The following is a 27,682-nucleotide window of genomic DNA, read 5'->3' on the forward strand; positions in this document are numbered from 1 at the left end:
GCTGCGATGCGCATCCCTCCTCCCCAGAGTTGAGTTCCAAGCCGGATCAGTGGCACTAAACATTAAACTCTTGTCTTTGAGAATAATAGGCTTTGCTTTGTACACCCTCAAGCATGTTGAGCTACTGTGCAGGCTGGAAAATAAAAATGTTCTAATTGTGTCTTTTAAATAAGCATAGGATTGAATTAATTAGACCATATTTTGTCTTTAGTTGCTTAGTTACCCAATAGTATTCCTGGGCACGAGTAAGATAAATTGGCTCTTTTTGTGCTGCCTGTGTCCCTTAATCATAATTACTGTATTGCTTAGGAGAGTAAAGCATACATAGATTTTGAATTTTTTATTAATAGTCAAAAGTATGCATATGATATATAAAGTATATGCTGTTTAACCTGTTTTATATGCTTTTATGTGGGAAGAAGTTTTACTGTGGTGGTAACGTTTGCATTAGTTGCTCAAAGATGTAGTTCTGGGAAATACATAATTGAAATGTTTTTGAATTGCTTTTTCTGGCCTTTTCAATCTTATTCAAAATAATAGTGCCTCCAGTCCTAGAGCAGTCATTCTCATTTGACTTAACATCTTTCTTTGCACTGCATGCGCAGCGCCCAGTTTTAACCCTGCAGAGCCTAGATGAGGTTTTGTGATTCATGGGCCTCACACTTTGTGCCTTATGTTTTGGGGTTCACACTGTTGGGGGGCAGCAGAGCGCCTGCATACAGCAACCATTACTCCAGTGCCCTTCGCTCTGGCACTCTTCCGTGTTCCTCGCAGAAGGCTCCAGGGTTGGAGATCATAAGAGTTTGTTGTAGCTTGGACTGGACAGTGCTATGTGCTTGCCTTCTAGGGTCATGCAAAATGGGATGTGGCTTCTGGAAGGAACTTGGGTTTCTAGCCCCCTATCCCACCCCTCCACCACGGAGGGCAGCAAGAGTTGGACAGCTTGATGTAGTTATTGAACAATGGGAGAGTCTGGCTTAAGACCCAGCATGTGTGCTGGGCAAATGTATGTGAACATCGACCCCATTGTTCTGTTGTATTTGAAAGCAAATAAATTATTTACAGATATTTGCTAATTAAAGCACATGTTGTTTTACCAGCACAAAAGAACACGGTATTACTGGAGACAAAGAAGTAAGTGCGAATAATCTAATCTTGATAATTCTGTGTGTTCTTCTTAAAGGACGAATATGTTTAAAAATATGTACATATACATACATATCAAAGTGTGTGTGTGTATGTATATACAGATATGTATATATGGAGTTGTTTGTGTGTGTGTGTGTGTGTGTGTGTGTGTTATTCTCACAAAGGAAGCCTTGCATACTACAGAGATAACAGGCCAAGTTACCATCCAGTTACTTGTCACTAGGCCTGCTCAAAGCTCCCTGTGGAACATTGGAGATGGAAATCATGTTGACAGAATACTGTTTTCCCTTTAGTCCAAGCTTTGCTTGCCGTCATCTATTTTGAGCTCAGCTCCGAGTACCATTGGGAAAAAAGCAAACTAGCCAGATACTGTACCAGGGAATAAAAATGTTCTCATTCATTACCTTGTCCTCACACTTTCCTCAGTGATGGGCCCAGGTTTAGTGGTTTCTCTTCTGTAACGACCCAACTTTGGCGACGTTCTGATTGGAAATTTGCCTTGTGGCATGAGGGCCTCTGACGTGCGGTGAAGCCGTCCGATGCAGAATAGGTTGTTCTGATGTTCTGAGACCTTCTCCTGGCATGAACGATAGCCTGTCCATGGGTGCAGCAGGTCCCTCTGCCTCTGCCATCAGACATGTGTGCTTGTAGGCGGGACTGGCCAGACAGCTCTTGGCGCTGTTGATCACGATGACCAGGAAGACTTGCCATGCTTATCTCAGAAAAAGGCTCCTGGCTGATGTGCCATGGACGTTTTAATAGACTCACAGGATATTCAAGAGAACAAGTCCAGCCCCCTCTATTTAATAGATGCAGAGACTAACCAGAACCCAGTCCCTCAAGCACAGTGGTCTGCTGCTTTGGGGAAGGGCTGCTCTCTTGAGGTTACAGTCTGAGGCAAGTAGGCTAGTGTTTCCCATGGGCGCGTTCAGGTGGGTCGTTCCAGTGCCCTGTCTTACACCAGTAGTTGGTACCTCTGTGGGAGATCACTTTTATAAAGTCACTAATGGAGTGTATGGTTTTTATTCTAATGATGAGATACTTACCAAAGGGTGAGTGATTACACAGAAACCGGGCTTTGATATTCAGGGTCCCCTCTGGATTTCACCTTTATTACCCTCATTTCCAAATTCTTTCCTGGAGCCAGGAGGGCCCTCTGATAGGGATATTTATATTGACTCAAGAAAAGCATTCTTGGTGATAAACAGAATTGGCATTTCTGCTACCGTCTGATATTCATGGATGGTTTCTTTTGTTCAGAAATTTTTATTGTGTGCCTGCTATGTGCTGGTTCTCTGCACTGGGATATAACAGTTAACACAGTGACTAATACCCAGATAAAGATTTCTGTTCTTATGTTACTCACTCTCTAAAGGAAGAAGGAAAAGGTGAGTTCATTGATTTATCCAAAATGGAGGAAACCCATCACCAGACACTGTAGTCTTAGAACCACATTCACACTTCCTTCTTCCAGGTGCACAACCCAGAGGAAACTTCCCAACTTGCTGTTTTCCAAAACCATTTGCAAAAGTTTCACCCACAGTGTTTTCAATGAAGTTACATTTTTTTTCTATTGAGTAGCTATTATGTGTCAGGCATTGCAAATAAATTAACATATAAATTAAATACTCATTTAGTTCTCAAAGAAATTCTCTAAGGTTGGTAGTATTGTGACATTTCCACACTTTATAGACTAGGCAACTGAGACCAAAAGAGGTGTTAAGTAACTTGCCCAAGGTCACGTCTAAATGAGACTGAGAGGCAAGATTGAAAACACCGGATTCTCGATTCTGCCAGGTGATCTTCATATCCCCCTATTTAGAATATATTGAGAAATATATTATATATATTTTCATTTTATACTGACCTATTCTTTATCTGAGCCTTTATGAATAGTTTCTTTTGGTCCTTCATCTATTTATTTAGCATATGGTTCTTGAAAGCTTCTATCCTGCTGTCTGGGAACTTGCATTCAAATTGGCTGTTGACTGATCCGCGAGTATTTGGTAATAATACCGCGCACCTGCTCAGTAAAGTGTTTGCACGGGCTCTTTAAATCCCACAAGCCCACGGGAGGAGCCAGGCACCTCCCTCCTGAGCGGCGTCTGTGTGCAGGCCGTGCTGGGCCCTGGAGAGACAGGTAGGAAACCAGGCAGATCCTGCATTCGTGGGGCTTCTCACTGGGTGGGGAGCACAGGCACGATTAAGCAAACAAGCCTAAATAAATGGGTGATTTTGTGGTGCGGTCAGCATGGAGAAGGGAAAATACAGCGACCTATGATGGCGTACCTGATCTTGTTAGGAAGGTCTCTGGAGGCATTTTGCAAGAAGTAGTGTTTGAACTCAGGGCTAAAGAGATTCCAGTGACGATTGGGAAAAGGTTTCTTGGTAGGATGTGGAGGGGGGAGCGTTCTCCCTTTGGCATGATTTCTGGGCTGAGCCGAATCTTGGTGAACCCAGGAAACAGGTTGGAGACGCCCACTGAAGCCCACTGGAGGCACCTACTATTTTAGATCCCATTGAGACACCTGCGTAGCATTTTCAGAACTGATTTACATTGGCTGGCTGGCTGTGGAGAAGTAGAAAACGGAGCCGCAAACTAAGGCCTATAGGCCAAATCTGACCTACTGCCTGTTTTGTCAATAAAGTTTTATTGGCACACAGCCACCTGTTTACAAGTGGTCTCTGGCAGCTTTCACACTATCGTGGCAGAGCTGAGTAGTTGCGAGTGACGCACAGAGCCTCACGTGTTTACCATCTGACCTTTTACGGTAAATGTTTGCCTGGCCCCTGGTCTGATACGACTTTAATAAAGTTAGTAGTAAAACTAGGTGCCGACAGCTTTACATGGACATTCTGTTTACTCTTAACAGCCACAGTACTATGAGGGAGGCTCTAGGGCCATGTCGTTCTGCAGGCGGGCAACCCGAGAGGCTAGGTAACCCGTCCAGGTTTCTAAGTTCACTCATCAGGTAAATGAGAGAGACTGAATGGGAGCTCGAGCTGTCTTGATTCCAGAACACAGGCGGCAGACGCCTCGTGCTGTCCTGCCGACAGGTCGAGGAATTGGGGGTTGTATCCGAAGAGGGGTGTAAAATTTGCTGAGGTTTTTCTTTGTGAAGTAAAATAGCTCAACTGCTGTATCCTGTTCAAAAACCACCTCCTCTGTGATGTCTTCCACTGACGAGGAGAGAAAGGAGCCTGGAGCAGAGGCACAGGTGTGGGCCGGGCAGGGAGGCCGAAGTGGATGGAGCCAGGCTGGGAGACAGAACCGGGGAGCGTGTGACTCGTCTGGACGTTGCCCCTCGGGTCCTGTCGAACGTTGCATGCGGGCAGCAGTGTCATTTGATGTTGCCATATCTTTCCATTTTTTCAAGAGACGTGCCAGAAAGCCAGATTTTTGTGTGGTTTTAGTTGGCAGTTCCATACAATTTTTAAGAAAACACTGTGGGCCAAACGCAACATGTATTCAGTCTAGATGTGGCCCACGGGCTGCCACCTTGCACTCTCTGGAGGAAAGCTTTGGAATATTACAGTTTTGAAAACTTTCTCACATTTGGCCCGTTTTCTGTCATGAAGCAAAAGGAACCTGTTAGTCCTAAAGGGGCAGCAAAGGGAGGAGGCCAGGCAGCCCGGTGGGCAAAGCCCTCACCATTTTCTCCAGCCGAAGCTCCAGAGTCTGGAGGGATGGAAGGAATGGACGGACGTGCAAGCTGGGGCCCACAGTCAGGAAGGGCACAGGGATTAAGATGTGGGAAGAGGGGCTTCCCTGGTGGCGCAGTGGTTGGGAGTCCGCCTGCCGATGCTAGGGGACACGGGTTCGTGCCCTGGTCCGGGAAGATCCCACGTACCGCGGAGCGGCTGGGCCCGTGAGCCATGGCCGCTGAGCCTGCGCGTCCGGAGCCTGTGCTCCGCAACGGGAGAGGCCACAACAGTGAGAGGCCCGCGTACCGCAAAAAAAAAAAAAAAAAAGTGGGAAGAAAGAAGTGTGTGAGTGGGAAGGTGGCCTGGAGCCACGCTGAAGGCGCCCTGCCGAAGGGGGTTGTGAGCAGACCCTTGAAAATACTTCGGCCTCTCATGGGTGGAGATTTTTGGGAGTGAGAATGACAGCAGGGGAAATCCTTGGCAGATGAAGCCATAGGCAGGAAGGCAGGACTTTGCAATGTTGGATGTGGTCTGTGTTCGGCAAAGGAGCGGGGCTGTGGTGGACAGTGGGGTAGACTGAAGCCAGACCTCGGGTTGTCTAGCTGGTCAGGTTGGACTTGAACCTAGAGGCAGTGCTGATTAATAATTTCACGTGTGTGTTTTTTCCTTTAGAATGTAAACTCTTAGTCTCAAAGCTTGGTAGAACCACATGTGCGTATGTACTCTGACTGGTAGTAGCTGCACGTCATCTTGGTCCGTTACTTAATTTTTCTGGGGTCTCTGTTTGCTTATCTGTGAAGTAGGCTAATCTTGCTGGGCTGTGATTATCAAATGAGACTTGTATGGGCATAAAGTCTCAAACCCTGACCTGGCTAATAGAAGACCCAGGCCTTTAGCAGATGCTAGTCATCGACCCTGTCCTTTCTGGTCCGGGACCAAATCCGAACTTTATTGTCTCCATGAAGTCTGTCATGGTGCTAAGACTGTTAATAGCCCCTTACTAAGTAATTTATTGGTTGAATCATTGGGTTACTATTGTTTGAAAAAACAATAACTAAGAAAATTATCAATTTAAATTGAGTTAAACTTCCTGGTTCTCCGTCTGTCCTGAGAGATTTTTCTTGTGTTTAGGTTCAGAGTTTTTGATTCATGTTTGAAGTTTCCAGTCACTGTGAAGGAGTCACCCTGCAGCCCATTCTGCTCTGTTCTATTTGGGTCTTAAAGGACCCTCAGGGGGGCATTTCTTCCATCAGCCACAACAAAATAAAAAGAGATGGGAGTCAAGAGACCAAACTTGCATTCCAGATGTCCCATCTCAGTGTGCCGAAGAAAGTTCAGACCTGGTGCTTCCCAGGTCCCTCCCCTTTCATGATGCAACCTCTGGGAAACCTGGTGTTGATGTGCTGGATGTGCACAGCATTGAATTTATTGTAAATACCTTCCCTTTCCCGCCATTTAAAAATAGCCTCTCCTACTTCTTATTTTTCAAAACACCCCTAATCTGGAAATGGGTTTCACCCCCTTGTCCTCTCCTCCTTTTCCTCTTTCAGTGGTGGTAAGGAGTGTAATTCCAGACCAACTCCTTTGAGATGTGTGATGCCAGGTTCTTTCAAAAAGCAGAAGGCATCAGCAGGAAGAAGTATGTAAAGGGCTAGAGTCCCAGCCACAATGGCTGGGGAATCTTAGAAGAAGGATCTTCAAAAAAGAGGCTGCCTGCTGGGCCATTAAATCCTTTTGCTTTGGGTTAATCCCACAGTGTTTATCAGATGACTAGGATTCAGATGAAAACACTGCTGTAGCACCCAGGCTCCTCGCCAGATTATTCCAGAATCTAGTGTACATGGGTTATAGATAACAGAAAATAATTCAATTCTGTCTGTCTTAAGTGAGATAATCTGTTCCATTCTGTTTCTTGTGCGCATTCTCCGTAATAGTCTAATTGTGTTCTGTGCTCCTGGGGGCTGAATGTGTATTCAGCAACAATGCATTGGGTTGTGAAATATGCATCCCCAACTATCTGGGCAGGCAAGAAGGAGGTTCTAGTAAAAAGGCTGAAGATGTTTTTTCTAATGCAAATGGTATGGATCACACACATGGTAGTGTCTTTTAAAATTATCAGTAGGCTCTGTTTTTTTTCTTTACAGTTATAGGTCCTGTTTCTCCACATTTTGGATGTTACTAGATCAGTAATTCAATAGACAGCCAAGCAGGTGTTCAAATCACTTCTGACCCCCAGAATTCCTTAAATGACCCCTCGAAGTAGTGGAGTGAAAACATTCTCAGCATGACGGAATATTGAGGTACCTCAGTTGCCTTAATTCTTTTTTTTTTTTTTTGGCCTTAATTTTTAAAGGCTATTTTCTGCCTTTTTTCTCTCTTTTTAAGGAAAGAGAAGCCTTGCTTTGATCTTGGCCATGAGGGCTAGAGGATTGTGTATGTACAGGACCTGTAGATTGTACATGTAGGCAGCACCGTTGTCTAACTGGTCAGCTGTGTCAAGACCCTTGAGAAGGTGAGAGGAGGACAAGAGACATGAGGCTTGGAATTCTTCTGCAGGAGCGGAGGACATAATATAATCTTGCTCTTAACATTTCTATTTTTAAATAGAGGCCTTTTGACGGCAAACTTTTATTCAGTTCACTTCAACCAATATTTATTAGTACACACAAGGTACCGTGGAGGTGATAAAGAGGTGAGTAAGATTGGCCTTTCTCCCTCTAGTTGCTTAGAGGAGAGAGAACAGAAAGTCAGCCTTACTGGACAAGCTTATATTTTATTCTGCCCCTTCCGTCCTGAAAGGGATGCTTATACTGTTCTGTAGTATTCTTGGAGATTTCTATGGATAACCCCCAAAAAGAAAAGATCTCTTTTACACGCAGTTATTTCAGGATTTAGGCAGTTGCATAAAGCATTCTTCCATTGGCTTGTCAACCTCTCAGCAGAAATTAATCTAATTTCCAGGCACAGTTAAAAACTGGTATTTAGCACCTTGTTTCACAGGCTTTATTTCATTGTCACACAAAAATATGTCAACGTATTCCACGTTCAAAGATGAGTGTACTAGCTCTCTATTGTTGTGTAACGAATTACCCCAAACTTCCCATCTTAAAGCATTTCTCATTCACAGTTTCTGTAGGTCAGGAGTCTGGGTAAGACTTAGCTAGGTGTGTCTGGCTCTGGGTCTCTCAAAGCTGCAGTCAGGGTGCCCGGCGGGCCCTGAGTCATCTCAAAGCTCTCTAGGGCTAGAATCTACTTCTGAGCTCACTTCTCTGCTCCTGGGCTGTTGGGCTGACAGCCTCCTTCCTTGTTAGCCGTTGACCTTGACCTCCCTGGTTCCTTGCCGAGCTGCATGGGCTTCTCCACAGGCCAGCTCCAGTGTGGCAGTTGACTTCCCTCATCGTGTGTGAGCCAGCCGGGAGCCACAGTCCTTTGGTAAACTAATCTCAGAGTTGAAATCCCATCACTTTTGCCTAGGTCTGTTTGTTAGATCTGGGACATTATGTCCAGCCCATATTCAAGGGAAGGGGATCACACAAGGGCATGAATACAAGGAGGTGGGGATCATTGGGTGTCCTTTTAGAGGCTGCCCGCTACAATCAGCGGTGGAACCAATCACCTTAGTATAAAGCTAGTCTGATGTGGATTGGAAGATAGTCTTCTTACCCTGTCTCGCTCTTTTTTTCTCCTTTTGTTGTTATTATGTATTCTCCTTGAGTGGTTCTTCCAAATACCTCCCCACTCTGCTGGGCATTTAATGATAGACGATGTACATAATAGATAGCAGACTGCTTTAATCCTTCAAATATTTGTTAGTCTTAGAGCATGTCAACAACTTATGTTGGGTCTTTCTAAAACCTAATGTCATATATATATATAAATTTATTTAGTTATTTTATTTTATTTTATTTTTGGCTGCGTCAGGTCTCAGTTGCCCCACGGCATGTGGGAATCTTAGTTCCCCGACCAGGGATCGAACCCATACCCCTGCAGTGGAAGGCGGATTCTTTTGCCAGTGGACCACCAGGGAAGTCCCAAACCTAATGTCTTGATCAGTGAATTTGGGGGGTTTTGCTGGAAAGGACATTGCGTCTGGTGTGATGATGAGTCTGCAGAGAGAAGGGGAATGAAGACGCTGTAGCTGGTATAATTAAACAGGCTCCTAAATGCATAAAAACATAGGTATGTTTCATGCACAGTGGTTGAGGAGGGGCATTAAATCAGGTTGGCATATGTCCATGTAACTAAGTCCTAAACATCCAAATGAAAGGGATTATTGTCCCAGTTTGTGTTTCTAACAGGTGAACCTATAGGAAACAAGGATCTCTCAGCCACTCTTCAACTCTGTGCGTATGTCAGGGAGCAGCTGGCCTTCCATCTTTTAACTTCTGTGGAAATTATCTGTTTCACGGGAAAACTCAACTGTTCCTCTTTCAGGGAAGATGCAGCTTGGTTTTAGATAAAGTGCTTAAAACACACCTATGTAGGCATTAAAGGTTTGAGAAAAGGGTGGCATTAAGCAGATTCTGGTCAATTATTTTTTAATATCTTTTCCCAGTCTGTTGATTCTCTTTTCACTTTTTATTTATTTATTTACTTGGCCATGCCACACGGCATGCGGGATCTTAGTTCCCTGACCAGGGATCGAACCCGTGCCCCCTGTAGTGGAAGTGCGGAATCCTAACCACTGGGCTGCCGGGGAATTCCCAGATTCTGGTCAGTTTTTAATAATGGAAATTGATTTATGGGGGTAGCTTCCATGCGAAACCTGCCAGAAACTTAGGGAAAAGGAGTCCGGATTCAAATTTAGAAGATGTATCAGCTATAGGATATATGTATGCTGTGTGCTTTTTCTTTCACCTTGAATTTGACAACATACGGCGTCCCTCCCAGTGCCTTTATATCCTGTTCCCTCTCCGTGCAGATTTTATTATCTGGCCCCCCCACTCCCCTCTCTGCCAACACACACACACGACGTACCCTAACCCCACACACAACTGTAGGCTCCAGGAAGGTACGGATTTTTATCTGTTTTAATTTCTGACTATGATCCCAGTGCCTGACATATAGTTAGTGCTCAATAAATATTTGTTGAATGAATGAGCTCACTTATGACAGTTTCTCATTGTATAAATCACACTTAGCTGAGGACTGTGCTTTACTGTGTGTCCTGTGTCCCCCACCCCCGCTAGACTGCGGTTCTTCCCCAGCCCCCTGCTGTTCCTAGTGCCTTGCGCAGCTCAGAGTAGATGTTCCGGACATTGAAAGTGAAAGAATGAATGGATTCTCTGGCAAAGGAGACTAGAGAGAGAGTAACCTTCACTTCTAGGCAAGGAACAGGAGCCCTGGGCACTGCCCATTTCTGAAGGGCAGCACCCGTGTCTTCTTCATCCTTCTCTCTCCGTAGCTGGTTCCCAGTCCAATGCCTGGCACAGAGCAGAGTCAGTGCAGGTTAATTGGATCAGATTGAGTTGAGTTGGGGGAAAAGCTCAAACAAAATCCCTCCTGACAGTAGCACCGGATGAAGCTCAGCTTGTGATAGCTCTTTCTGGATTCCCTTTTGCAACTGTTTTGTTGGAATGCCCAGTAGCATTCATTCACTCAGTCGTTCATTCGTTCATTCACGCATTCAGCTCCTCCTGGTTGTCTATGGACTATCAGAAGACGTGGAAGGCAAGTTACAGCCCCGCCTTCAGAAAGCTTACCTTGAGGGAAACTCGGGCTTTATTCTCTGGTTTATACCGCCTCACTGAGGTGGCAGGGAGTTGGACTCAGGCAGCCATAGTTGCTCGTGTCTGTCCTCTGTGTTGGCCTCCACACCACAGTCTTTGAACAGGAGTAGAAAGGTCACCAACTGTGGTTGCAAATTGGCTCTTATGTTAATCCTGGCTTATTCAGAAACACTCAATATTTTTCCAAACTGAGTTTAGAGCTTTTGACTGAAGCCTGAATCAGTTACTGTGTCAGAGCATATCACTGGTATGGGAAAAGCTAGAACTGTAAAATACAAAGCCCCTTTTAAGTAATCCAATATAGGATAATTACATTATTAAATAAAGCCGTGGGTCTCAAATTATTCCACTGCCCTCGTACATGTGAGGGTAATAACGTGAACTGTGCTAAGTGAACAAAGTGAAAAAAAATGTGTAACAAGAGGGAGCATGTCTAAATCATATGTTTATGTTTAAATAAAGGCTACAGAAAACAGGAAGATTTACTTGGTTTCTACACAGGCGTAAGGCTTTCGCTGACTCTCTGAAGACTGCTCTTCTCGTTAATGACAGCAGTATACCAAGGTGCTGTGCACGATCACCAATAACCTTGACTCTTCAGTCGGCTCCCACCATGATTTTCATAGACCAACAGGGGCGAAGAATTTCCTTCTTCCTTTTAGGGTCTTGACTGAATACGGGCCCTGCTGAACTTCGTACCTGGGCAGTGTGCCGTATGCCTGTAAAACCAGGTGGAAAAAAGGTCAGCAGATGTAAAAGTAATGGTTTGAAGCCACTCACCATATTAGAACATCTCGGTTGGGTGGTGGTTGAGTTTGGGTTTTATGGTTACTGTTTTTGCTTTTAGAGAATGTTCTCATAGGTAACTCAGCTGTGCGTTAACCCTGGAATTAGCCTCATTTATCTTCTTTTGTTTCTGTTTTAATGGCCAGAGCTAAGTATGTGGGGGCCAAGCTAGTTTTTATTATGGCGACCTGAAAGTAGTTAAAAAATAGACTGTGATGTTAACACCCTATTAATTTGGCTAAAGGAAGGGTAGGCTGGCTCAACCATTGACTTAAGGCATCTTCTCTACATATCACATGCTTGCCTGTTTAGAGAGGATGCTGGGATGCATTTTCTTGATTTCTGGGTAAATTTATTTTTAATCTTAGGGAGGAAAGAAGATGCATGCGTAGTAAATCCAAAAGGAAAGAAATGGAACTGGGAATTAATGAGAGGATGTTACTGGGGCTTTCTTTAGAGAGGGCCTTCTGGTCATGGGAGCAGGCTGCATCTTAACAGGTTTTACATTAGCGAGGATTAAAAATGTTTTTAGGAATATTAAAATACTTAGGGTTTTTGAATTACTTATTTGATACTCAAATGCCTTTGGCTGTGCCAGGAAGGATGGTCACATTACGTTTGACAAATCGCTGCTCAGAGCAGTCTTCTGTTTGCTTACTCCCTGTAATTGCACCAGGATGGATTTCCAAAATTCACCGAGCCACAGGCATCACCCCAGTGTCTGGTGAGGGGGAGGGAAAAGGTTGGAAGAGAAGGGGCTGGCTTGGGAAATTGGAACCCAATACACTAATCAGCCTCCGTGGCAAATCCATTTCATCGTGTTAAGGGAGTCCCATTAACCCTTAGCAAACTTGAGAGGATTCCTGCGTCACTCAGACAACAGGAAAGTCTTCACATTTTTAACTAGTGCGTGTAGTCTTACTTTGGGGGCAAAACCAAAATACACATGAAAAACTTACAAATCTTTTTGTCCCAAAATGACCTTGAGTCCCAGCCACCCCAGGAAATTGCTGGGAGATGGGGAAGGTTCACTTATCCCAGGATAGGAGTAGGTTGGAGTGTTACTACTATAAAGGCTTAGAGACCAATTTCCCAGAGAAATGATAGGCTTAGCAAGCTGGTTTCTGGTTCTACTTCAGTTTTGTCATCTCTGAAATGGGCCTGAGGAGACCTACCTCAGCGAGTCCTCATGGGGATTAGATAAGATGATGTCTGTTAAATTCATAGATGAACGTCTGGGTAGAGTAAAGCACCTCAGAGTTTGCCACCGCTGTATCCTTGAAGGTTAAGGAGAAGCCCAGACATTCTTAATTGCTTTCCGGCCCACCCTTGGCCTTGGAGGTACCCAGCAGGAGCTCCAGGGATATTATTGTCCCCAGACAAAGAATTAAGAGGAGTAGAGAACATGCACAGTTCCTTGCAGGTGACATCTGAAGATCGCTCACCCTCCTTCCCTCATTTTCACTTAAAGTGATGTTATGTAATAACAGTGATAGCCGTCATTTCTTAGATGCCTGTGTTGACAGTTGTACTAGAACTACTCCAACAGCCTAGTTACCCTGGGAGGTGGGTTCTTTTATCTGATTCCCCCCGCCCTTTTTTTTAAATGAGACCTTGGTGAGATAATGTCACGTCCCAAGATTAACATTGACATTAAACACAGTAGAGCCACCTTTGAAGCCGGGTCCATGAGACTCAGAAGCCAGTGCTTCCTCAGCTCTCAGTTTCCCCCAGCGTGGGACATCCAGACAGGGGGGACCATTAAAATAAATACTTGTATGCTTTGGGCCCAGCACAGTTCATGGCTCCTTGGGAGGCACAAGAGAAGTAAAAGTTAAACGTCCTCGCTGTTCAAAAGTCTCTGCAGTTCTGGTGTTTATTGTAGGAGAGAGAATTATGCAATTCAGAATCAAACACTGACACCTAACAAAGATTTAACATTATGTCACAGGTAATAAGCACAGTAATTCCCAGTTCGGGGACCAAGTTAGTGTTGATACCATTTTATTTTGCCGAGTAAGGACGTTAAAAAGCAGCTATCAGCATCCATTACCATCCTCATTTTAGAGGAAAAAAAGGTTATTGTAACAGCAGTTGAAAGGAGGAGAGGCGAAGTCCTAAACAGCAGGTGTGCAGGGAGCCTCTCCGGATCAGCGCTGCACCCTTCTCTCTGTCCTGGAGGCCCCCTGTGTGGTTCCAGTAACGGAGCTCCTGGGACCGGGGGCTTCAAGTGCCGTTCCCCCACAGAAGAGGGAGGGAGGAAGGAGAATGAAGGCAGGTGTTTATTCCCTGTCCTTACCTGGGAGGGTCCCCCAGGCTGTTGGTGTCCCTCTAAGGAAGAGTCACAGCCACTGGTAGAAGGATCTGCTGGTAACCGTCCCCCGCGCTTTTGACGATTTCACCCAGGAGTGGTGATGGCTGAGATGCTGTTAGCCCAGGTTCCTGCACTACCGCTCTCTTAGGGTTCTTTTATATCCCACCAACATCTTTGTCATTAGTCCCTCTGTAAAACCCTCCTTGGATTATCATTACTCAACTGTTCCGTGTCTTTCCTGTTGGGATCCTGGCTGATACAAGGGTAGTCCTTAAAATCTAGCATATTTAGCTTCTTGAAATACTCACTGTGTTGCCTTCATTTTTCTCATTTCGCCGCTGACCAGTGAAAGCTTCATCTTGTTGACCCACCTTACCATTCTCTTTTGCCAGACCTTCTTGGACCTCTGATTGGCAACCACGTGCCTGCAGAGTGAAACGTTTTACTCACTTTGTAGATGTCCTGTTAGCAGAACATACTAATGTGTAACAGGGAGAGTCATGGGGCAGATGGTACCTTGAATATCAGGTATCTGAGGGAGGCTTGCAAGCAATGGAAGTGGCCAACGCAGCCAGGCCCAACAGGGCACTTTCTTCCCCTTGCCTGAGTCCATTGGTGCAAAACCCCAGGAAGTTTGGGGACAATTAAAGTGAATATGCCGTGTTTTCCTGTTTTCATTCTATGCCCGCCCCCCGCTCGCCAACCCCTCTGATAATACACGTATGTGTTTATTGTCCTTTGGGCTCCATTAACATAGCTGAACATGGCTGTCCTCAGCAATGGTCTGTTATTGGGTACCACGTGGTGCTATAGGGAAGGTTCCGTTCATGTCTTCTCTCCTGAGGAATGATATATGAATAAAATATATATACATAGGTTTAGCTCTGTTTAACAGAGACCCAGAATTAAAGCTGCTTAAATAAGTTGGGAGTTCAAAATCTCTCATGTCACAGCCTATGGGTAAGTGTTTCAGGGTTAGTATGATGGCTGGGTTCTACGAAGTCGTCTAGAGACCTGACTCCCTCTAGCGTTTTCTCCTGAGAGATGTGCCTTTATTTGTATGATCCAAAGGCACATCCATCCCCTCTGAGAGCCTGACCTGGAAGTTGCGCACATCACGGATACATCCCATTGGTCAAAACTTGGTCACATGGCCGCATCTGGCTGTAAGAGAAGCAGGGAAGTGGTGTCTGTTTCTGTGCCGAGCAAATTAGCAGTCTGTTACTAAAGATGAAAGGAAGAATAGATGTGGGCAAAAAGTTAACCACAGTTGGGGAGTATTAAATTCTTCTTGTGTCAACTAAGCTCTTTTCTTACACATAAGCCAAGTTGGTAGTACAGTTCCGCTGAATTTGAGTTGACTCTTGAGACGTCTAAATTGAGGACTGGACAAAGGACTGGAGTCTGGATGAAGGTTTGAACCAACTAGTTGGAACCAAACTACAGAACGTAGTCATGGCCTTAGAGAGTAACATTGGAATCTCCATGGAGAATGACTTCAAGGAGTGATATGCAGAGAAGGAAGGCTGGACCCAGACAGCATATAAAGATAAATGTTTCCTACATTTTTCCTGTAGGGAAATAGAATGAGGAAGGAGAGAAGTTGAACAAAGCAAAGGAACGTAGAGGTGTTCGGCGTTGGGTAGGTATGTTTCATGGGCCACTGAGTATCTGTACGCTTGTGAGCAAAGCCACTGGCTCTTTGTTCCAACTGTCTTTTCAAGGATGTTTGTATAGTGAACGGCCCTGGAAGATGGAGCTAGTGCCTTCCTCCAGAACAAAGGGCAGACATACTTACTGATCAGTATTAAAAGATTTGGGTTGCCTATGCTTGGGGTTCTTCTCCTGAAATGCACCCCACTCTGTAGACACATATCCTCTAGCCCTCTTGGTATCTCTTTTTGGGAATTGGGTATCAAAGATCCAACACAAATGCTGATACTTTGACTACAGCTGTTTCTGTGAGCTATAAACCATCGTTTGTCTCTGACCAGGAGTCTGTGTCCTCTGCAAGCATCCATGAAACTGTGACAAGCTAACTTATAAGTTTGAAAGTAGAGTAAAATCTCAGATTCTTCACAGTTCTTAACGAGAGAGAGTTTCAAGTCACAGGTAGAGTTGTTCATTATTAAATTGTTACTAAGAGATTAAGCAAAGTTAAGAATAAGAACGGCCTTGGTTAGTGATATAGGGTTTTCAAAGTTTTTGGACTCAAGACCCTTTATACTCAAATTATCTAGGACCGCAAAGGAGCTTTGATTTATGTGGGTTATATCTACTGGTATTAGAAATTAAAACTTAAAATGATTTTAAATGCTTACTAATTTATTTAAAAATAAAGTGACATTTATATGCCAAAAAAATGAATGTCAAGCTGACCCTCACACTTTGTATAAAACTAAGTCAAAATGGATTATACTTCTCAATGTAAAACTATAAAACTTTGGGAAGAAAACAAAGTAGAAATTCTTCATGACCAGGAATTAGGCAAAGACTTCATAGATATAACAGTAAGACCACAATTCATAGAAGAAAAACACTGACCAATTGGACTTGATCAAAGTATGAAACTTTCATTTTGTGAAACACGCTGTTGAAAGAATGAAAAGACAAGCTATAGAACAGGAGAAAATATTTTCAAACCCCATATCTGGTAAAAGACCTGTATCAAGAGGGTACAAGAACTCTCAAAACTCAACGGTAAGAAAACAGACAACCCAATGTTTAAAAATGGGCAAAAGACTTAAACACACACTTCATCAGAAAGGATATACGGATGGCAAATTAGCACCTGAAAAGATGTTCAACATCTTCAGCCATTAGGGAAATGAAAATTAAAAACATGATCAGAAACCACTACGTACATATTAAAGTGGCAATAATAAATTAACAGTGACAGTATCAAGTGCTGGTAAGGATGGGGGACAACTGGAACTCTCCTAAAAACTCTCATTTTGCTGGTTGGAATGCAAAATGTTACAGCCACTCTGGAAAACAGTTGTCCAGCTTCTGCAAAATTAAATATGTACTTAATATATGACTCAACAATCCCTCTCCTAGGTATTTACTCTAGAGAACTGAAAATGTATGTTCACACGAAAACTTGTACATGAATATTTATAGCAGCTCTATTTGTAATCGCCAAAATTGGAAACAACCCAGTGTCTGTCAGTGGGACAGATCCATAACATGAGGTACTACTCAGCAGAAAAAAAGGAACAAGCTGTTGATATAGGCAGCAGCATGGGTGGCTCTCAAAGGCATTATGCTAAGTGAAAGAAGCAGCCTTAAAAGATTTCATACTGTGAGATTTAATTTATATGACATTTTGTAAAAGAGAAAACTATACCAAGCACAGATCAGTAGTTGCCATGTGTACTATGGTATACATAGAACTGTACATAAGAAAAGGAAAATTTACTGTAAATTAATTTTAAAAAATATTACTACATTGGGAAAAATGGGAAATATAATGGGAAATAAAAAAATGGGAATATAAAGCCATCATGTAAATGTAACACATTTTTATGAAAATTAACCTTATTTTCAAAAAGAAAGAAAATTAGTAAAAACAGTGGCATTGTTTCACATTTTTGTAAATTTCTTTACTGTCGAGCTTAATAGAGACAGCTGTATTCTCGTATCTCCTTCTGTATTCACTCTTTTGCCATACCATCTGTCTTGTAGTCGTTGGAAAACCCCACTATACACTTGAAATAGAATAAGAGTGAAAAAAGCAAATAATTTCTTAGTATTATTATGATCATTGTTTTGCCCTGTGGACCACCTGAAATTGTCTTGGGGATTCCCCAGGGTTCCTGAGCCACACTTTGAGAACCACTGATATATAATGTACTGTCCCAAATTTCAGCCATTTTCATAGCATCTTGACTTTTTTTTTTTTTTTTTTGCCATACCCACATCTACTGGGTTTATTTAATGGCTTTGTTCAAACCGATCCATTGTTTTTTAACTAAAATTTATTTAAAGAGGAAACTTCTATATCTCCTATAAATGGGAAACCAGTACCACTTCCCCATAAGTGGAAAGTTACCACAAAAATAAATAAGCAATGAGTAACTTACATTAAATATTAAAAGGTTTATCCATGAACCACGTATACTCATCTCTGTGTGGCACTCTTTGGAAAACACTAATTCAGAGAAGCAGTGACAGTGATGACAGCTAAATCCGATGTACCACTTCCTTTATGTTAACACATTTAATCCTCACCATTGCTGTCAGAGATAGACAGTATCATTAACATTTTTTAAAAACATGCGTTTAAAAAAATGGAAGCACAGGGAAGTTAAAGAAGTTGCCCACTCTTCCGCAGGGAGTAAATGGCAGGGCTGGGATTTGAACCCAGGCAGTCTGGCTCCAGAGTCCAGGATGAATGCTGTGTTGGCCAGTAGGAAACCTGGATTCCTGTCCAAGTTCTGCCTGAAGTTGGCAGTCGGACATGTCACTGAACCTTACTGTCCTCATCATTAAAGTGAGGGAGGTGGGATAAATTAGGGTGTGGACGTTTATTTAAATGGTGGGTGCCTGCCGGAGGGTCCAGGCAGGTAAAGGAACGGTGGACTGAGTGTAAGGAGATAGGAACGGTGGGGTCAGTGGCAGACTAGAGAACTTGCATCTCATCTAAAGAAAGCAACCTCTACTCAGTTTCAACTTTTTTGTTTTGAGGGTTTTTTTTCTCTTTTTTTCCCCAGATAACCCTTTATTTTATTTTATAAGAGAAGATAGAAGTCAGGAGACTTTGTATAAAGTTTCCCAATTGGTTTTTTAAAAAGTAATTAATTAATTTTTGGCTGCATTGGGTCCTCGTTGCTGGGCATGGGCTTTCTCTAGTTGCGGCGAGCAGGGGCTGCTCTTTGTCGCAGTGCACAGGCTTCTTATTGTGGTGGCTTCTCTTGTTGCGGAGCACGGGCTCTAGGCATGTGGGCTTCAGTAGTTGTGGCATGTGGGCTCAGTAGTTGTGGCTCGTGGGCTCAGTAGTTGTGGCTCGCGGGCTCTAGAGTGCAGGCTCAGTAGTTGTGCGCATGGGCTTAGTTGCTTTGCGGCATGTGGGATCTTCCTGGACCAGGGGTCGAACCCATGTCCCCTGCACTGGCAGGCGGATTCTTAACCACTGTGCCACCAGGGGAGTCCCAAGTTTCCCTTGGGACTTACAACACTTGGAGAGGCCAGCCATACACATAGGCTGGCTGATACATGACTTCTTGACCAGAGGATCTCTGACTTAGAGGAGTCTGTGATTGAGTACGCTGTTATTATGCAGTGGGAGAAACAAAATCCAAACGACGGAAATGGGCAGTTTGAAACAATGATGAAAGGGGATATGGACTTAGAAAGTATCCCAACGCAGCCTACATAAATATTGATTAGGCTCTGGGCTAATTGAAAAGCCAAAGTGCATTAATAGAATAACAAGGTGTATTTCTTTGTGTTCCTTTTGGGTTGCATTAGAGTAAATCAGCGGTATTTATCCAGTGCTAATTCTCGGTTTGCAGAGCGCTAATGTAATCATGAGATGAGCTTATTGAAATTCTTTTCTTAGACATAGAGACTTGCCCAAGAATGGTGAGTATTAGGAACTTTAGTCAGCAACTGCCTCAGAATAGTAAATACGAACATGTGATTTATGCCATTGTGTGTACAAAGTAATGTTTCCTGAGACATTTTCTATATATATGTTGGCTATTTTGGTTTGGGGGTTGGTTTTTTGCTTCCCCCTCCTCCGCTTATCAGATTTCCTTCTAAATCCTGGCGTTGGACAATGTTGCAGGGCCAGTTTCTCTGTGACTCCACAGTGAAACATACTGGTGGTTTCACAGTTGAGCCAAACTTGGGTTTACGGCTTCTACATGTTTATTTGAATTCCTGCATTTGTTTTTATGCATTGTGTATATATTCAGAAGGTCTGTTTCAGAGAGAGAGAGAAAGGAGGGAGGACTAAACCTGTAGACTGGATCTTGAAAGATGGGTTTATTCATCAATGACATCATAAGGATTGTATTTTCTCTCGGTTAATAAACTATTTGTTTGGCGGGTGTTGGAAGCCAGCCAGAGCTAGTCATGCCATTTCTTGGAAAAGTTCTGAAGCAACTGGTAATTGAAATGATAATCATTTGATCATAGTTAGAGCTATTTGAAAATAACACTCATCTCCAAATTTGTCTCTTCTAGGGAACCATATTTGGTGAAACAATACCCAGCCTGAATTTTTATTCTGACATTTAATAATCACCATGTAATAGCTATAAAATGCATGACAACTATAGATCTTTTATTTCGAGAGGATGGTGTAGTGACTCTGAGTGAAATCATCCATCGAAATGGTACTTTGTAATATGCCCCGTTGCTTATATAAAGTATTGACTTTTTTTTTTTCTTGAGCAGAGAATAAAAACAGTTTCTACTTTGTCTCCCATTTAGTGGAAGTTCATATTTAATCATGATAAGAGAAAGGATTCCATTACAAAAGTTTTACTTTTCATTTTTGATAGAGTATTTGTTATTTTGCTGCTGCCTAACAAACTCTTCTCAGAGGCAGCTTGGAACTGGATGAGGAAAAGTGAAATTTTAGATCCTACCTTAAAACATTTTTTAAAAACTGAATCCGGGGCTTCTTATTGTGTGAAGCTTATCTTAATAAACCCTTTTTTGTTTGCTTTGGAGTAGAGTGTGTGTGTGTGTGTGTATGTGTGTGTGTGTGTGTGTGTGTGTGTGTGTGTGTGTGTGTGTAGGTGGGAGAGGAGGAGGAAAGAGTCATGTTTTACAGCAAAATTAGCCCAAATCACTTGTGAATGCCCTTTGTTTAATAGCTCAGAGACATCTTCCTGTTGTTGTTTGTCAAAAATATTTCTAAGATTTTGTAAGCTTAGGGGTTTTCACAGCTCAGCTTTCTTCAGAAATGTGAAGTAGAAGAAATGGAAGAAGTCAGTTCAAGTTGAAATGTCAAATGCTTCAAATAATTTAACTTAAAACCCAGTGAGATGATCTTCTTAAGCCTTTTCCAAAGAATCTTCGGGAAAGAGAGGCCCTCCTTTGCTCCGTGTACGGATATCTATTAAATATCTTGCTGGATTAATTCTGAGTCAGAAAAGTTGGTCGTTTCCTGGAAGCAATTAAAGGTGCTTGAAATTGAAATTTATGATCCGTAGGAGAAACTTAAGTTTCAGCTACTTTTCTCAGATTCAAAGGCTTTCTCCTCACTTGCCCTCTTTGCCTCTTACCCCATACGTATTAAAAGAAAAAAATCAGTTCATTTCTCAACTTACAAAGTTTTTAAGAAACATGAGAATGTGTAAGTTTCTTTCAGTGGGAAGCACATAACATTTATGAAGTATTTCTTTGGGGATTACATCACAGTTTTATTTAATTTTAGGACAAAAGTTAAATTCAATATTTGTGTATAAAGCCAAGGGAAAATGTACCATAAACATAGGAATTTGGGGGTGAGTCAGAGTTCCAAGAATCCCAGATTTACTTAGACCATTTATATAGAGACAGACTAACCATTAGTCATCTAGTTCTCACTTTTTTACTTTTGTAAAATTAATGGCACCTACAAATTAGCTTTCGCCCATGTGGTCAAAGTAGGAGAGTGAGCTTTGGCAAATAGCATGGCTATTAGAATTACTGTCCAATTTTTGGACATTTTCTAAGCACATAACAAATAAATCCTATAAATTATTCCTCAAGTAGACAACAAGCAGCGAAAAACCATTGAAGTGAAGTGAGTTTCTGAAGGTTCTCTGTCACCAGTAAAACACGTTGTCTGCTTACATTAGGTTCAGCCGCTCAAATGGTGTTTCAGATGGGCTTTATTGAAAACGTATCATTTACTTCAGAACCACCAATAATGTTTTTTGTTCTCCCGCCACTACCTCTTATAGGATGAAGTCATTGCTGTTTCCGAAAAGGTGATTGTGAAGCTTGAAGACCTGGTCAAGTGGGTACATTCTGATTTCTCCAAGTGGAGATGTGGCCTTCAAGCTGGGTCAGTGAAAATGGAGTCCCTGGGAAGGAATGGCCAGAAGGAAGCTCTGCTGAAGTACCGGCAGTCAACCTTGAACAGTGGACTCAACTTCAAAGACGTTCTCAAGGAAAAGGCTGACCTTGGTAATTATCGTTTGTACTTCTAAATCTAATGTGTGGGCGTATACAGTAACCTACTTTTTTTATTGTAGGTTTTTCTGGAAACCCTGTCATTCATATATGCATATAATTTCTTTAACCTCAGAGGGACCTGGGAATATGGATGGACAGATGACTGGGGGTGGAAGGGATGGATGTTACCTGTTGAATCAGAGGACCTTGTCTGTGTGGAACCCTGTGCTGGGAACTGGGTGATATAATAACACTCAGCGTTTAGCAGCTTCCAGTTGCTGTCAAGGCATAAGACTTAATCGAGGCACCAAAAGTTGAATTAGTGGAGAGTTTAAATATTTATTCTGAGTAGATACTATGACATTTTTTAACACCACATCAGAATTTCCTGTTTTATGTTGGAAGGAAGGCAAAGTGAGGAAGAGAGATTGCGCTGCTTCACGTGGAGCAGGAGAAGAGTTTCAAAGCAGGGGAACTACTGGTTCACAGCTCACGGCATAGGTTCCCCAGAGTTTTCAGGGTGTAGTGGTTACCATCAACCATATGGTTTTTTCTTTCCTTCCTTCCCTTCTTCCACTATAGGTTTGGGATTTGGAGTAGTTACTCCGTTTAGTGTTTGAATCCTGACTCTGTTGCTTACTTAGCTGTGTGGCCTTGGGCAAATAATTTAACCTCCAAGCTGCAGCTTCCCCATCTGGAAAACCTGGAAACTTTTCAGGGTCACTGGGAGATGTAAGATACAAAGGGTGTAGCACAGTGACTGGTGTATATTGGTGTATGGAGAGGAGCGCCATAATTAATTCTGTTGCTTTTTCTCAACACTCTCTTCTCCAGTGACTTTTTTGTGTCCTTTCCTGCTTGTTTTTTTTCCTTTGTAACTCCTTGTGGCATTCACTGACTTACTTTCCTAGCATTGCTCAAGACCACAGTTGTTGACCTCTGATTTAGACTACTTATTTCCTCTTTAGGCAAAGAGGAACTTCACTTTTAACATATTAAGGCATCTTTTTCTTTCGTTCTAGCACAATGCTGATTTTCATAGCCCAGTTTTATGCCTTAATGTAACAACTTCCTGTTGGGTTTTTTTTAACCTAGATTTTAACTACTACAACAAACCTAGACTTTTTATTTTAATTGGCATAAAGAGACTGAGTAACACCCGTAACTGACTTGTCTTTCATGTGATTCTGGTTTGTGATGAGCTGTACTGTGTTTTGGGAATAGCATTAATATTTTCTTTTAGTTTAACAATCAACAGTTTCCTGGCATCTTTTGGTAGATGTCAGGCAGTAATATTTTGGTCATGGTGGCCTGATTGTCATGTGCCCATTTAGAGAAAATTATTAATCTAGTGGTTTTCATTTCAGAATTAAAGAATTTTTTTTTAATCATCTTCCTATACAGGCTGTTAACATGGCCAATTTTGTGAACACACCACGACTAGCCTTCTGACATGTGGTAATGCTGAATAATACAGCTGTTGTATTACTTGCCTAATATATGATCTAAGTTGTATTGCTATTGTCTTATGTTTTCCTTAACATTAAAACCTTTCTTCTGTTTGTTTGATTTTTTTTTTTTAGTTATGAAATATACTGTTACTAATAAAAAACTAAACAGGAAACCCATGGGGGAACAAAAGGATGTGTAGATGGTTAAGCTTGATGTCATGCATATAAACAAGAGTATTTATAGAAGAGTTGTTTTGTATTTAAAATTGATAGTTTATTAATGAATGAAAAGAAACCCAACCTCTTAATTTCATCAAAAGATTTAGAGGTTTTGATCTTCCTGAATTCTAAAAATGTCCATAATCGAACTTTTTAATAATTGATTCCAGAAGAATCTGGTTTATAGTGAACATTCAAAGTACTTAGTGGTTTTTAAATCTTGTTGTTCATTAGACTCACTTAGGAAAATTTTTTAAATAATACTGATGGCTGAGTACAGCTTCCCCAGATTCTTCTTTCAGTAGGATTGAGGCAAGGCCAAAGAACGTGTGCTGATAAAAGGACCTCTAGGTGATTCAGATTTTTTTTTTTTTTTTTTCCCTTTGGGTCTCATTTGGGAGACAGCTCTGTGAGTGATCAGGGCAGAGGAAGGGAAAATAAGCAACAGGAGATTTGATTGGGAAGCTCTCTGGTGAATAAGAAACACCATGTATTTTTTTTTCTTTTCTTTTTTTTTTAATGTAAAATACCCCTTTAAGGATAGAATTTGGAGCCTTGAAATTCTACTCAGTTGGTATGAACTGTGGGGAATTTGAGACAAATAGCTTTTGTAATTGGAATGCACACTGTGTTGTAATAATGTGGAAAGAGAAACAAAAACTTTCCTTAATGTAATGAGTTTCCATTATCTGCTTGATCTAAGGTTTACAAGCCTACATTGTGAGGATTTATATTGGGGATATAGGGGATGTCATTTGCTGTGTGCATTCCTGTCCCAGCAACTTTCTCTTCAACCCCTTCCTTTCTCTGTCTGCAACATCAAAATATTTGTTGTCTGTACTTTTCTTTCTACACAGTGGTTTTCTTATCTCCCTTTCTCTTGGCCACACTGAAACCACTTCCAGTACCACATTGTTAATGGAAGTTCACACACTTATTAGGTTTTTCCTTCTGTAAAACCCTTCCAACTCCTCATTGTTCCTACCAGGGCAAGAAGATGAACTCTGAGATTACTTAAGACCCTCCCTCTTTTTTTCTAGTGGAAGTAAGCAAAGAATGGAGCCATCTCACCTTTCTGTGGATAAAGTAAAACTGCAATATGTTATCTTTTTTAACTGAATTATTTCATCATGTTAAAACATCAATAATAACAAAGTAATTCGGTTGACTCTTAAAGAAGGGATTTTACCATCTAAAAGCTAATCAAAGAACTCTTCTTGCTGAGTGTTTAGGTAGAATAAGTTCCCTTTAATCCCAGTTTGTGTCACTTCCTGTCTCTCTGAATAGTAAAAAAACAAGAATGTTCTCACAAATGTGTGTCTGCCAACAAATTAATACTCCACAAAGAGAAACTCTGCCCCAAATGGCAGCTTCCAATAACTGCTGTGACTCAAATCACAACTCTTTCATTTTTTTTTATCCCTTTCCCCTTCAAGGACAATATTTGCGGAGGTCATGTTTGCTTTTTAAAAACCTATGGCATTTTCATTTAAGATGGTAAATGGTGACTGAAACTGCAGCTCTAGATAGTGGGGAAACTAACAATCTTTAAAAAACACTTCTGAGATGTGTGAGAGTACATTCATCCCCTTCCCTCCCCTTTGTCCTTTTCACAGAAAGAAAGTTCAGTGTGAAACCGATTCAGATTGTGACTTTACTCAGTGAGACATTTTACCTTTTTTCAGACAGTTTCATACTGACGTTTATAGAAAAGGAAGAAAGAAAAAATAACTATGTTAAAATAGAAGGGTTAAGGAATGTATTATTCATAAGCATAACGAACACAGGAACCTGTTTTTCCAGAAGAATCGGGTTGATTAAATCATTCACTACACAAGCCTCTAGTTATTTATTTTTGTCTTCAGAATTACAGTACTTAGCTTTTGTTATAAAGTGGACCTGATACCCATATTTGGTATGGCAGTTGGAACTAGTCAAATGAAGAATTATTTCATTTTACAAAACTTTTAACAGCTAAGGAATATAAACACTATCAGTTAAACATAGCATACTTGCATTTTTTTATTCCTTGGGCTATAGTTTGAAAAGAAATCAAATTATTTTATATAACACTGCTTCTTACAGAGTTCCTTTAAGTGAAGTATGAAAGCTGCAGTGTAAGCTTTATTGGCCTATAAATATGTCATTATAGTTGGACTACATTTATATGCTTTGGATTGTTGTTTAAGCCAAGAAAATATGTCTCTACAGGTTGACTTTTTATTGAAACCCTTTGAGGCATACAATAGAATGTATTTTAGGCCAAGGTTATTAAAACAGCATTTTCATTTTTTTGCAGCAGACGCATTGTCAATTACGCTGCCACAAACTGTCTGTGGATGGGCAGTTTTGAATGGTTTCATCTCCAAATATGTCTCTAGAAAAAGAAAAGATAGGGGAGTGTGAGCTGAAATCAAGAAAAGAGACCAAAAGATGTGGGTGTGGGTGAATTTAATGCTGGGGGTTCCCTCAGGTTCCCTCAGTTCAGTTTCTGTTTCTAAAGTCCCGTCAGATGGAGAAAGAGTGCCTTCCCCTGTCCCTTCTGCTGCTGGGACTTTTACTGTACTTTGGGGAATAGACAGCATGGTGGTGGTGAAGGAGCAGTGGCTGGGAGGTCAGGAGAATCTTGCCTCTGCCTGTCCTGAAGGTCTGTCACTCACGGCACAAGTCACTGTGTGTTTACACCTTCGGGTTCCTCGTGTGTGAAATGGGTCATAGTGTGTACTTTGTTTATCTCGCTGGATTTCTGAGAAGGTCAATGGAGAAAAAAGATCAATATCTGTGGAAGCATCTGTGATACTGACGTCTAAGATGGTATTATCATTATTATTACAAGAAGGCGATTCTATATCACAGGGAGCTAGGTGGTATAAAATGAGCTAATTTGTCTCTTGTGAATTTCCCTAATCACATGTTCTAGTTATTTGGGGCAGGGTTTACACTCTTACTGTCTGCCTCAGTAGAAGGCTGTTATTAAAATCCTTCAGGTTCTTTTATTTGTATATATATTATATGTATATATTTGTATATATTATATATACAACTATATGGAGAAAGAATATAAATATATATTTTTATATGTTTATATAGAGATATGTATTTATATTTTATATAAAGTTTCTCCCCTTACATTCTGTCAAAATAAGCTGGGCCACAAGTGGCCAGTGGTGTAAATGTCTTCTCCAGTACTTTTAGTTAGAAATTGACTATCGTCTTTGCTTGGAAATTCTGGAGGCCTTGTATTTCAAATGGTTGTTTCAACTTCGTTTTGAGTTTGATATGTCAAGCTGCTTCCTGGGATGTGGATACGGGAAGGGTTCTCGATTTGTGTTGAAGAGAACAGTATAAATGTCTCTAATAAGAAGTACGCTAAGGTGCTGACAGTTTGTCATAGGAAGTATTTTTCACCAGAGACATCTGATGAACTTCTTAAGATGGAAGACATGCTTCTCACTAAGCCAATCCTTCTCTTCTTTCCTTCCTTCCTTCCTAGATGTAAATTTTGTATGTATATATTAAACAGTCTTCTCAGGGTATTTGTTGTTTATATTTTAACTTCCATTGCCGAGCTAGCTATACTATTATTTTCTTGAGATAGAAACTTGGGAAATTTTTTGGATGATATATTGTTGAATTATTCTGTTCGTGGATATCATGAGGAATCCCTACAGAAGGGCCTCTTCACTGAAACAGATTTGGCCTCCTTGAGTTCAAAATAGAAATCAGTTACACTTGAGGCTTATCAAAAATTTGTAAAGATAATTTCCAAAGGATTTTCTCACGAGCTCCTCTGACAATATTGTGGTGTGAACCATGCATTCTTTAAAGAATCTAATTCTAGCACAGTGAACACAGGAGAAGCATGCTGTCCACGTGCCAACATGGCTGTTTCTTCAAGAGGCTGCTTCATTTCATTGTAAAGTGACAGCCCAGAGAACCTTTGACAGGAGCAAGTTCACACTTCCAAGAGTCTGTACCCGAGACGTTCAAAGCTTTAGAACAACTTAGTGACAGGCCATTTTCTAAGGATCTGGGAACATAGGCGGGAGGTTATTCCATTTCATTTCAAAGTTAAAATTCAGCTTGGCCATGTAGTCAAGTAGTTGAAGACTGTCCTAAAATAATGGTAGAATGAACATGTAAAAAGTGTCTTGAATAAACAACGATGTATGTTGTCTGCACTCAGCCATCTCGGCTACACCTGCTGGAAGGGAAGTCTGTGAAACCTAACCACGTGTGAACCAGTCAACAGCTGGTCATTGATATTGCTG

General features: G+C 41.6%; 1 protein-coding gene across 3 annotated transcripts in view; it reads left to right on the top strand.

Annotated features, from left to right (window-relative positions):
• Window positions 1-27,682, top strand: part of ARID5B (AT-rich interaction domain 5B) — a 189,246-nt gene that overhangs the window by 9,444 nt on the left and 152,120 nt on the right. For all 3 annotated transcript variants that reach the window (XM_027091882.1, XM_027091884.1, XM_027091883.1), the window contains one exon: window positions 21,528-21,753. In XM_027091882.1, coding sequence (XP_026947683.1) covers window positions 21,528-21,753 — 226 coding nt within the window. The remainder of the gene's footprint in view (window positions 1-21,527; window positions 21,754-27,682) is intronic.

Source organism: Aethalodelphis obliquidens, unplaced genomic scaffold, assembly GCF_003676395.1.
Source record: "Aethalodelphis obliquidens isolate GAN/ISIS:26980383/991018 unplaced genomic scaffold, ASM367639v1 scaffold73, whole genome shotgun sequence".
In the NCBI taxonomy this organism is placed as follows: domain Eukaryota; kingdom Metazoa; phylum Chordata; class Mammalia; order Artiodactyla; family Delphinidae; genus Aethalodelphis; species Aethalodelphis obliquidens.